Here is a 12,779-nt window from a genome sequence, read left to right on the forward strand (position 1 = left end):
GTAAATAAATAAATAAATTTATATTAAAAAAATAAATTTATTAAAAAAAAAAAGAAAGAAAGAAGATCAAAGGATCCCCCACTAACTGGAGGGAAGGTGGTTGGGATGTCCTGGAGAGGGGGTGTCTGTATCACAGTAGGGTTGGAATCTAAATTGCCTTTTTAAGCACATTAAGATTATTTAATCTGGAGAGCATAAGACATTTCCAATTTTCATACTCAAGAGTAAGAGAAGGACAATACCTAAGGATTTTAGAACTAATTTCTAAAAAACTGTTTTGAGTTCTCCATAATTGAGAATTCAAAAATATTCCCTCCAAGTCCATGACAAAATGGGAACAATCTTCCAGGAATGGACGTCTCTGTGGTTGGCCCAGTAAAACCTTGGCGTTGTGGAACCCTCGGGGAATGAATGAGTCACTTTATAGAGTAGAATTTCCTGAATGGCCGAAGATGAAACCTTTAAGGGATAGACATTTAAAGTTTTAAATAGAAGTCTTTCTAAAACGGCCTCTTGGCCTCCTGCATTCTAAAACAGGGTAGCTGGGACCTCGTCTCAGCAACCCCATTGCTAGGTGGCACCCTAGGGCTTAAGAGGGCCTGAAACTACTCCACTTTCAGTATCTTACATGCAGAACTTTCCCTCTATAACCCTCCTACACTGCTGGTAGGAATGTAAGTTGGTGCAGCCACTATGGAAAACAGTGTGGAGCTTCCTCAGAAAACTAAAAATAGAATTAAAATATGATTCAGCAATATTCCCGGACAAAACTATAATTCAAAAAGATACACGCACGCTTATGTTCATAGCAGCACTATTCACAATAGCCAAGACGTGGAAACAACCTAAATGTCCATCGACAGATGAATGGATGAAGAAGATGTGGTACATACACACAATGAAATACTACTCAGCCATAAAAAAGAACGAAATAATGCCACTTGCAGCTACGTGGATGCAACTAGAGATTATCATGCTAAGTTAAGTAAGTCAGAAAGATAAATACCATATGATATCACTTATATGTGGAATCTAAAACATGGCACAAATGAACCTATCTACAAAACAGAAACAGACTCACAGACATAGAGAACAGACTTGTGGTTGCCAAGGGGGAGGTTGGTGGGGGAGGGAAGTGTGGGATTAGCAGATGTAAACTATTATATATAGGATGGATAAAAAACAAGGACCTACTGTATAGCACAGGGAACTATATTCAATATCCTGGGATAAACCATCATGGAAAAGAATATTAAAAAAAGAATGTGTGTGTGTGTATAACTGAGTCACTTTTCTGTACAGCTGAGATTGCCACAACATGGTAAATCAATTATACTTCAATAAAATAATTAACAAAAAAAAAAAAAGACCTTTCCCTCTATAACCACAGACCCCCGCCCAGCCACCGGCTGTTCCTCACTCCCACCACACCTGCCCTCCCCTCTCATCTCATCTCTGGTCTCTAGCCCTACACCTCATCCCTCCTTAGGACTAACAGTTATTGAAAACGCAGCTGCCACGCCCAGTGGGTCAGCAGTTTTCTCTGTCCCTATTTATTAAAGCTACAGAACTGAAAACTACTGAAGTCATGGAAGTGTGTTATAAATTATCATAGCAACGGCCCATGTTCATTCAACATAGGACACTTTCATTTATAAATTATTATAAATCACTTACACCCCCGAAGTAACCAGCACAGGCAGTTTTAGCCACATTTTTTTTTTTTTTTTTTTTTTAGCCACATTTTTATGATAAACTAAGGTCTACAGGTTAGAGGAGCTTCATAAGGTCACCTGACCAATAAATGGCGGGTGGATAACGTGAATCCAGGTCCTCTCACTCCAAATCCACATATTTTGCTACTTTTTGAATCACCAACTCTGAAAATATCTGCTCTCTAAAATCTGCCAAAAGAATGGGCAGAATAAGTAAAAACTGGCAATCCAGCTGAGCTCCTTTGATATGAAGGTCAGTGGAATCAAGCCTGAAAATGACTTTTTACTCCCATGAGCGTTAAATCGTTGCTCATGCAAATCACTGTAATTGTTAATTGCAAAGAAGTGTTGGGTATACACAAGCCACCAACGCATTTCTGCGGATGAACCAAAGGGTGATGTGGTTTTAAAGGGTTTGCACTATAAGTGTGAGCAGTCCCTAATGGGAGAAATCCAAGGTGAGGGTGAAGGTGTCATTCTCTCTGTTTTTATCTCCAAGTCCTATAGACCAGGAATGTGTTTCTAATGATGTATGCATCTTTAGCTATTCCAGGACAACACAAAAGTGCCTTACGTTGAAACAAGTTAATTATACAGAATATTAGCCATCTGGATTTTTGCAACCCTTATCACGCCTCGCCTCACTAGAATGTTCCAAGAAGACAAGGACTTGATTTTGCTCATTGCTATGCCCAGGGTCTGGAACATAATGAGCTTTCAATAAATACTGGTTAGATCAATGAATGAAACAAAAACGTGTCAATTCAAACATGCCAGGACTTTCCTTGTGGCGCAGTGGTTAAGAATCCGCCTGCCAATGCAGGGGACATGGGTCCGAGCCCTGGTCCGGGAAGACCCCACATGCCACGGAGCAGCAAGCCCGTGCGCTACAACTACTGAGCCTGTGCTCTAAAGCCCGCATGCCGCAAGTACTGAAGCCCGTGCGCCTAGAGTCCGTGCTCCGCAACAAGAGAAGCCACTGCAATGAGAAGCCCGCGCACCGCAACGAAGAGTAGCCCCCGTTCACCGCAACTAGAGAAGGCCCGCACGCAGCAACAAAGACCCAACGCAGCCAAAAATAAAAATAAAATAAAAAATTTTTAAATATCCCTGATCCAGTATTTGTGATCGTTTAAACAGAGGCTATTAAGCAAATTGATCGTATATCTAAAATGAGGAAGCATTTAAACTATGTGGGATAATAAACTATTTACAAACAACATGCCTGCTAATTATGAATCATTTGTATACTCATTAAGGTCCCCAAGTTTCTCTTCTAAAAGACCTAGTTTACTTGGTGGTTATGCAAAGCCTAGGTCCTTCCTCTCAGCTTAGTTCAATTACACTTAGTATAGTCTTCAAAGTAATATAATTGCATTTCTTTAAAAGAAAATTCATATTCTACAATTCAAACTTTTGCAGTGATCTCACCAGAAAGCATATCCTATAAACATCTTAAATTCTCGATGGCTAGCCCAGCATTCCAAAAATGCATCTTGAAACACTCAAGCCTTTTGACACTGAGGAATGCATGCTAGCAGCTGTAGTTGGTTGGAAAAAAAAGATGGACACGCTCTCAGGCAGTTTCCACATACCCTGCTAGAACTTGCTGCAGTGTCTTTCTTTCCTCCATGTATCTATCGAGTGGCCCAGATCTGCCATTTTCACCATCAAATTGTTGCACACGCTTTACTCTTTTGAAGTTCAGTTCAGCTCAGTAAACATTTCCTGCAGCCTGATCCTGGGTCAGACCCAGCCCCGGTACTGAGGGCTCAAGGATGAGAAAACATGTAGTCCCTCCCCTCCAGAATCTTCTTCCATTGGGGAGAATTATATGAGTTATATTCCTTATATTGGGATTATATTGACATAACCAGACTGTAATGAGAGCTATGGGCTCTCACAGCATAACGAGCTGTGTGGGTACAAGTAAAGGAACAGGTCATTCCACAAGAGGGAGAGGTGTCAGGGACAGAGAAGGTGACACGTGAAACCATTCAAGTTTACAAAGTGGACGACACGGGGAAAGCAGAAAGTACAGCTCATCCACGTATGAGCGCTGGATCATAAACCAAAAATTACACGGAAAAACCCCATAGAGATTAGAAAACATTCCTGTAACTAGGGCTCTGGTTCCTAGCCACCAAAACCACAAAAGTTGAGAAGTTTAAAACTCATCACATCATCCAATTGCTTTGTCATGCAGCCACGGAGTGAGGCTTGAGTGCTGAGTAAAGGGTCCAATGAGTGGCCATCGCAGGTGGGCAGGTCAATAACTTTGTGAATGACCATTTGCAGCAGATCATCATCTCCTGACAACCTTCAACTCATCTCTGTTCTTTCCGGGTGGGGGAGGGGGGAGCAGTGGGACTTCTAAACAGCCCAGTTATCCACAATAACCCTGTGCTAACCCAGTTGGTGAATGTCAATTCAATACATAGATAATATGAGATGATGGGTCTGTTGCAACCCCTCGGGCCTAACCCTCCCTGCCACGCCCCAGATGCCGGCTCCGCCAGTGGTCTACCACGGCAAGTTAAAGAACTTCTGAGCTTATTTGCACCACTACGGGAGAAGGTGGGCATGAGCGTCAGCCTCCTGCAGCCATAGGGATGAGGACAAAAGGGTCACCATCTGGAACTATGGGGATGCCGGCAGTCCTTGCAGGAGTGCTTTCTGGCTGCAAGCACAGTTCGAGCTACCCTAGAGCAGGACTTCCCCGGTGGTTAAGCGGTCCAGTGGTTAAGACTCCACGCTCCCAATGCAGGGGGCCCAGGTTCGATCAGGGAACTAGATCCCACATGCCGCAACTAAAGATCCTGTGTGCCGCAACTAAGACTCGGTGCAGCCAAATAAAGAAATATTTAAAAAAAAAAAAAAAAAGCTACCATTGAGCAGAGTGTCTCGAAGCGACATTTCAGACATTTCGTGCTGGGACTTCCCTGGTGGTCCAGTGGGTAAGACTCCGCGCTCCCGATGCAGGGGGCCTGGACCCGGTTTCGATCCCTGGTCGGGAATCTAGATCCCATATGCTACAACTAAGAAGTCCGCATGCTGCAACTACAGACCCCTCGTGCCACAACTGAGACCTGGCGCAGCCAAAATAAAATAAAAAAAACATTTTGCGCTGGATAATTCTTTGCTGTGGGAGACGGGTCTGTGCACTGTAGGATGTTTAGCCCCATCCCTTGTGTCTCAGTCGGTTTAGGCTGCTATGACAAATACTGTATACCATAGACGGGGTGGCTTAAACGACAGTAATCTGTCTCACAGCTGTGGAAGCTGAAAGTCTGAGATCAGAGTGCCAGCATGGTAGGGTTCTGGTAAGAACCCTCTTCCCGGTTTGCCGACGACCTCTTAGTCATATGGCTGAGAGAAAGAGAGGCTGAAACCAAGCAGAAGACGTGGCACGGGCTCAGGCTGGCAAGGGGACCACCCACCAGCGCCCACCCTCACTACCCGTGTTATCAGTACACCCTGCGGCTACAAGTCCTCCACCTCCTCTCCGAGTCTGTATTTACGTTACTATGAAAAAAACAAACAGTCCGGGCAAATCACAGCCCCACCAGAAACCTCTGCGTTATGCTGGGTATTGATTGGCCGCTTAATCTGTGCCAAGCACTGTTCTAAGCCCTTGCAGGAATTCTCTCATTTAATCCTTACGACACACCTATGCGATTGGTACTGTAACTATAAATGTCATAAATGGGGAAAGAGAGGTACAGAGACGGAGGGAGACCGGCCCGGGGCCAGGCAACCAATAGGAGGCCAGGCAGACCGCAGCCAGGTCGAGGGGGGGGGCTGGGGGGCGGGAGAGTGCGATGCGTGCGCAGGCGCAGTGTATGCGCGCCTCACCTCCATCCTCCTTAGCAGTTAGGAGAAAGAGAAGCTAAGAAGAAACGGGGAGCCTTCCCTGAACTGACCAGTCCACACAATTGTCCCTCCCGTCCTCCCGCCCTGAGCTCTTAGGCCTTGGTCAACACCCTACCCTAAGCAATGCCTGCCAGAAACCAGCCACTGCCCACCCCAGGGTCCCTCTGACACCATACCGTCACCTCCCACTTCCTACCTCTCCACCAGCACTCCCCGACTCATCCCAGCCCTCCCATGCATATAAACTCAGCCAGCAAAGCCTGTGCCAGGAAGGCGTTTCCCCTCACCCGCCTCCCAGCCTCGGCCAGAATTCCTCAGAGAGGTCCAGACCCCTACATGAGGATTGCCAGGGGCCCTTGTTTAAAATACTGTGACAGTGAAATAAGCCAGACACAACAGGACACAGACTACAGGATTCCACTTACAGAGGTCCCTAGAGTAGTCAAATTCAGAGACGGAAAGTAGAGCGGAGGTCACCAGGGACTGGGGGAGGGGGAGGGGCGTGGTTGTTTAATGGGGGCAGAGTTTCAGTTTGGGGAGATGAAAAAAGTTCTGGAGATGGTTGGTGGTGATGGTTGCAGAGCCATACGAATGTACTTAATGCCACTGAACGATACACTCAAAACGGTTAAACGGTAAATTTTCTATTCTGTGTATTTTACCACAGTTTAAAAAAAATGCTATGACAAAATCAGAATCTTGAGTGGTGCGGGGAAGCCCACGTTTTTAACCGGCTCCCCAGTGGTTCTTATGCCCCCTCAGCATGAGAGCCGGGAATGTCACGGCCTCTTAGCTGTGTGACCTCAGTCAAGTCACAGAACGTACAGATCCCAAAGTCCCCTGTCTGGAAATGGACATGAGACTTTCCTCACCTGTTCTTGTGCGGATGACACTAGAGGAGGAATGCAATGTGCCAGGAGTGTGGGAGCTGCCCAACAGAAGTGAACTTGACAGTCGGTCCACAAACACTTCCCGAGCAGCCTGGGTACCAAGCTGAGCCGGGACCTGCCCTCCGTCATCCCTCAAGTCCCTGCGCCTGCACACCGCAGGGGTCTCCCTTCCCCCATGCTCAGGCCTCCCAAGAGTTACCTGCCAGAAACAACATCTGGCAATAGGTAAGGAGGGTCCTGACTTCTCAGAGGCCTCGGCTTGGCAGGTCCGGTCCGCACACACATTCCATTCCTCTCAGCAAGAGCCCAGGGGCTGGGAGGGGGGTGGGGCAGGCCCCAAGGCCGCCTCACACCAAAACTGGGCCCCTCCGGCCCTGCCAGTGCCCCTCCCAGCCTCCGCCACCGACCCAGGGCCCTTGGTTCAGCTCTCACTCAGGCCATTTCTACCAGCTTCTAGACCTCCGGAGAGCGCTGGTAGGAAAGTGTCTCTTCTTTTCCCTTTTTCTCCTCTTCTACTTTTCCCAAACTGACCACTCTAGCCATGTTTAGAAAAGAAGAAAGTCTACACTAGTACAAAAATAGCTTTAAAATAATACCTCCCAGGCCTTTTGGGATAAAAGTGTTTCACTAATGTGACAGCTAAGATTACAAAGTGCATCTCCTTCAGCACTTACCGTAATAAGATAGTTGGATGTTTTTAATACCTTTATCTTTTTAAAAGAGGTCCATTTACTTGCGTAGTTTGGGGTCTGTAAAGGGGTAAATGTGCTAGGAAGCTACCTAAAGAGTCACTTCAGGCTAACACTTTTGTCTTGGGTACCAGGAGGGTCAGAAGGCTGCCAGGCTGCTCGCGACCCCTTTATTAAGGTGTCTCCCCAAGGGCCTGTCACGTACCAAGGAGGACACCCTGGAGAAGGGCCAGGCCTCCAGCCCTCCAACCCAACCCTCCCGCTCCCTTCCTTCCCTCTGCGTGAGGCCGTAGCATCAAATCAAAGTCCTCTTTCTAGAACCGGCTCTCCAAGTGGGTCATCCAGCCCTGCGTGCAATCTTGTCCTTTTCCCTGTTTTGCCTAAGAAACTATTCTTGAAAAATTTCCAAAATGGCTTTGGAGAATATTCATATCTCGAATATTTCACTTCAGTGAAGTGTTTTTCACTTTAATAAAAAGCGATGGCAACTTTGGCCGGTGCCTGGGAGCTGGAATCTAGAGAAGAGGGAGGAAGATGCCCGGTGCCCTTGTGGCTCGATTCTGCCGAATCTGTAGAAGGCTGTCACCTGCTCCCTCCCCACTTCCAGCAGGAGGACAGTAGGCAGGGCCTGGGAAGCCTCACCTCGCCCAGACCCCCACCTCCTGCCAGGCGGGCAGCCCTCTGGCCCCCACGGGTGCCCGCTGGGAGAGCAGACTGGACCCAGTGACCTGTCCTGGACCCTGAGAGCCACAGAACCCTCCCCTTTGCCAATCTTGCCTCTCTACTCCTTTCTAGATCCCCCAGTGACTGGTACTCTAAGGGTGGGGGAAAAAAAAGCTCAAGGGTTACATGAAATCATTGGTTGTGACAAAGTGCGTCATTCTAGGTACATCAATTCAGAGGCTAATGGAGCAAACAGGATTAGTGAGAGGAGGGCCTAACGCTTTCTCAGAGGGGTAAGCCTCCAAAGCCTTGATCTCTGGCCCCAAACAGGGCCTTCCTTCCTGAGCTCTCTGCTATGCCAGGAATTCTGCACACAGTAAAAAAAAAAAAAAAAAAAAAAAAAAATCTCCCCTGGATTTACTATTTTCGGATCTGACCAAGTTGGAATGCCTGCGTGGAGAAAGCTCCTGGCCTGGAGAAGGACGACACTGCGACGACACTGCGTAGGAAACCGGGCCTCAGTAAATAACGCCCTTCACAGAAAAGCCCAGAGGCTGTCCCTCATGAGGGACTGGATGTAAGAACAGCGCAGCCTGGGTAGTTGCTGGGCTGACCCTTCACCCTGAGGTAACTTGCACAAGAAGGAAGGTGTTATGGGCTGAATTGTGGCCCCTGCCCCCCAAATTCACATGTAGAAGTACCTCCAGTACCTCAGAAAGTGACTGCATTTGAAGATGGTCTTTAAAGAAGCAGTTAAGTTAAAATCAGATCACTAGGGTGGGCCCTAACCCCATATGACCCCAGTGTGCTTATAACAAGAGAAAATAAGGTCACAGACAGTTACAGAGGGACGACCGCGTGGAGACAGGAAAAGACCGTCATTTATAAGCCAAGGAGAGGGGCCTCGAGAAACCCACCCTGCCACACCTCGATCTTGGACTTCTAGCCTCCAGGTTTGTGAAAAACAAATGTCTGCTGCTCAGCCGTCTGGTCCTGGAGGCCCGAGCAAACTCGTACAGAAGATGCAGCTGTAGAAAACCACGTGCCCCGGATGGGAGTGGCACAGATGAAACTTCAGGAAGTTCAGAGAAGAGGTGAGATTTATTACGAACTTGCAGGGAGGGTGGGAGATCCTCAGATATGATGTTTGGCTACAACTGATTCGCTGAGAAAATTTATGCTGCATCTGTGGAAGCCCTTTCAGTCAAATCGCTGAGGAGGGAAAGAGAAGAATGAAAGAAAAGTGAATCTGCTCTGTATGTGGAATTTCCAGAATTCCCCTCCCTGTGGGGTCCTAGGTTGGGGTGGCCACGAGAAAGGTGTGCAGGACTTGGAGGGTGCAGGGAAAGCGCAGCCCTTTTGTGCTCTGAGGGTGGAGCAGGGCAGACAGATGCGGGGCAGTTCAGGCATACTTCTTAGTGCTGGGGCAGCCACTGGCCCGAAGCCCCTCCACTCCTGGGCCAGGTGTGTGCAGCTCTGGGGTGCGGGGCCCCTGCTTGCCCAGAATGTCACTGCATCATGGTGATCTCAGGTGGTGAGAGCCCTTCCGGTCTGTCCCCTGTCTCTCCCACTCTGCATGCATCTTCCCTCCCAAGCTGGCCCAGCTGAGACCAGCATTCTAGGCTCGACCCTCCAGTGCCTCACCTCCTACCTCCGCACCTCCTATGCTCAGACCTACCACTGCCACCAAAAAAACCTCCCCAAACCTCTGCTTCTAGCAAGTCATCCTTCAGCACACTTCAAAGGCTGGGTCCTTCCAGTTCAAGTCTAAACCCTCTGACTAGATGCTAAGACCTTTTATAATCTGTTCCCAACTTACTGCCCCGCCGTCTTCCCTGCTGCTCCCCAGTACACGCACTCTGCCGAGTGAGGCCAGTCCCTTCCTCCCTGTTGGGGTCTGCCATGCCCACTCCATCACTCAGATATGTCCCCACGCTGTCAGACCTTTCCTTCTTCAAGGTCCAGCTCAAGTCTCATCTCCTTCACAAAGCCTTCATCAAGGCCATTAGGTGCAGTATTTCGGAGAAAAGACGCTGGAGCCAGGCTGTCTGGATTCAGATCCTGGCTTTGCACTTCCAGCTCTGTATGACTTTGAACAAATTACTCAATCTTTCTGTGCCTCAGGTTCCTCCACTGGAAAATGGAGATGAACAGGGTTCGCAGGGTTATTGAGAAGATTAAATGAGTTCAAGTCACGTAACACATTTGTATCGTGCCCGACACACAGAAAGCACTTGATAAGGGTTAGTTCTTGTTTCATTTTTATTATTACGTGACCATTTCATCCCTCTCCAAGTCTCTCTCCCCTGAATTTCTACACCTGGTATAATAGAGACCACACCACTCAAGTACTTAATTATAGTCAGTCTTGTACTGTTCGCTGCAATTTCATGTGTAACCAACAGGAACGAGAACATTTTTTCTGTGATCAGAACATCAATAAGCAACAGCTTATTCAGGAACAGAAACTATTCCTCATTCTTTACTTTCAGCATAAGGGGGAGAACTTGCCCTGTTTCTTCCTGGTAGCATTTAACCCCTAAGAGACCCAGGAGGGAAAAGATAGGGACAACATGTCAGGAACAGGAAGACATGAAAATGCCCACAGAATGGTCCTGAAACCCATCCTCCTGGAACATTTGAACACCAAGAAGATGACATTTTGACAGACATGGTTTTCACATCAAGAAGCACTGTCTGGGGGGGTGGTCTGACCAGAGGCAGGGCCCTCAGCCAGTGTCTGCTCCCTGGAAACTGAACAGCACCCAAGTAACAGAAGACCCCGAAGGCCCAGGGCCCAAGGGGCCAGCAGATGGCCACAGTATCAAGGTGGGGTGGGCCCCTGACACTGTGCAGGCTCCCAGCTTTGCTGCCAAGGGCCTTCTGGTTTACCACCCAGACCACTGAAAGCTCATGAATCAGTCCATAGATCAAGACAATACAGGAGTTATGTGGCACTCAGCTGTTTTAGGTCTCCGTTTCTTCCACTTTAAAATGAAGGGATTGGTGGAACCAGAGGATAGCTAACAAAACACCCAGTTCTGCAATTCTGCACAGTGAGTTCTTTGCGCAGTCAGAGCAAGCAAAGGCAGTCAAGGAGGACTCTGAGAGTTTGATTTCCATCGATACTACCCAAAGCACTCTATAGATTCAAAGCAATCCCCATCAAAATTCCAAAGGCATTTTTCACAGAAATAGAAAAAAAAAATCCCAAAATTTTTATGGAATCACAAAAGTCTCCAAATAACCAAAGAAATCTTGAGAAGGAAGAAAGCTGGAGGCATCGCACATCCTGATTTTAAACTATATTACAAAGCTGTAGTAATCAAAACAGTATGGCATTGGCATAAAACAGACACATAGATCAATGGAACAGAATAGAGAGCCCAGAAATTAAACCATGCATTTATGGTTAATTAACTTACAACAAAGGAGCCAAGACTATACAATGGGAGAAAGACAGTCTCTTCAATAAATGAGAGTTTAATTTCCCCTTCCCTGTACACAGAGCTGCACAAAAGAAGGAAAAAAACCGGAGCCACAGAATAGCCCATCTGTGCTTCATGCATTTGGCACTAGAGCCCTCCTGGCTGAGAGGTGCCAAAGCTAAGGATGAATACAAGAAGGTGTGCAACTTACCCAGGTTTAAGTTTCAGCTGTGACACTTACAGGCAAGTTACCTGATTTTTGTGAAGCCTCAGTTTTCTCAGCCAATACACAAGGCTAATAATAATACTTACTTCATGCACTTATTGATTAAAATGTAAAGCACCTTGCACAGGACCCAAAGCAGAGGAGGTGCCCAAATCATTCAGAAAATGTTGATCAGGTACCCAGTAAGGGACAGACACCATTCCAAGGCACTGGAGCACAGTCTTGCACAAAAAAAAAAAAAAACTCTCCCTTATAGAGTTTAATTTTAGAAGGAGAAGACAGATAATAAGAAATAACCTTAATAAAGGTCAGATTTCCTCAAAAGCACAGGAGAAGAATATGAAGAAAAATCAACTAGGGTAAAAAGGATAGAGATGGAGGTGGGATTTCTAGGTAGAATCCTCAGCAAAGTCCACTCAGAGAAGACGAGCCTTGAATGGACACCTCAGTAAGTGTCACTATTATCCTCATGGCCAGTCCTGTTGGCGCCAGGGTTTGGTGCCAACAATGTATTTTTCCTGGTGTCCAAATGGGCATTTCTCCCCAACATATCTCACAAAAGAGACTGTCAGGGTTGGAAGAGACTCAGATTCTCTGGTTCATTTTATAGAGGAAGAATGAAACCCACAAAGGTGGGCCAACAAACCCAGGGTCACACGGTTAGTTCAGAGACCGAGATTGGTGCCACCTCCAGTCTCCTGACTCTAAGACCAATATTCTTGCCTCTGCTTCATACCCTGTTGCCCTAGGCTGACTCAGACCCACGTAAAATCGAGGCCTGGAGCCTGGAAGATTTCTAGCCTGGTGTTGTATTTCAGCCTGCACAGTAGCTCAGGGTTATTAGCTGTGCAGTCTGAATACATATCTTTCAGACACATTTACAGGGAAAAAAAAATTATCATGGATTTGCAAGAAGACATTCACGAACCAGCGACCCCAGTTTGAACAAATAAAAATGAAAGACCATCACTTCAGGGCATCCCTGGGCACCAAGAATACCACACACACAAATGCAACCACCCTGGAACCACTCATATGACACTCCTCAGCTGTAAGGCAGTCATCGAAAGACCAAGAATTTGTTGGCTTTTTTTCCCCTCAGATTGTCATCAAAATGTAAAAACACTATTTGATTTGTGTAGACTCCTTGAGCCCCTGAGAAGATGCCCACAGAGTCCAGTTTGGGGAACTCAGATACGGCACAGGTTTGTTTTTTGTTTTGTTTTGGGGTTTTTTTGGCACAGGTTTTTGAAGGGCTGTTTGTTATAGGATAAATCCTTGCAGTGATCAGGGGC

General features: G+C 47.0%; 1 protein-coding gene across 2 annotated transcripts in view; it reads right to left on the reverse strand.

Moving 5' to 3' along the window:
* AHNAK (AHNAK nucleoprotein) overlaps window positions 1-12,779 on the reverse strand; it is a 92,946-nt gene that overhangs the window by 15,764 nt on the left and 64,403 nt on the right. The window contains exon 6 of one of the 2 annotated variants that reach the window (XM_060019032.1): window positions 8,702-9,042. The exons of the other annotated variant lie outside the window; for it this stretch is intronic. Coding sequence (XP_059875015.1) covers window positions 9,035-9,042 — 8 coding nt within the window. The 3' untranslated portion in view covers window positions 8,702-9,034. Of the gene's footprint in view, window positions 1-8,701; window positions 9,043-12,779 lie in introns of those variants that run through there. 2 annotated transcript variants of the gene reach the window in all.

The sequence above is a fragment of the Delphinus delphis genome, chromosome 8, assembly GCF_949987515.2.
Source record: "Delphinus delphis chromosome 8, mDelDel1.2, whole genome shotgun sequence".
Taxonomy (NCBI): domain Eukaryota; kingdom Metazoa; phylum Chordata; class Mammalia; order Artiodactyla; family Delphinidae; genus Delphinus; species Delphinus delphis.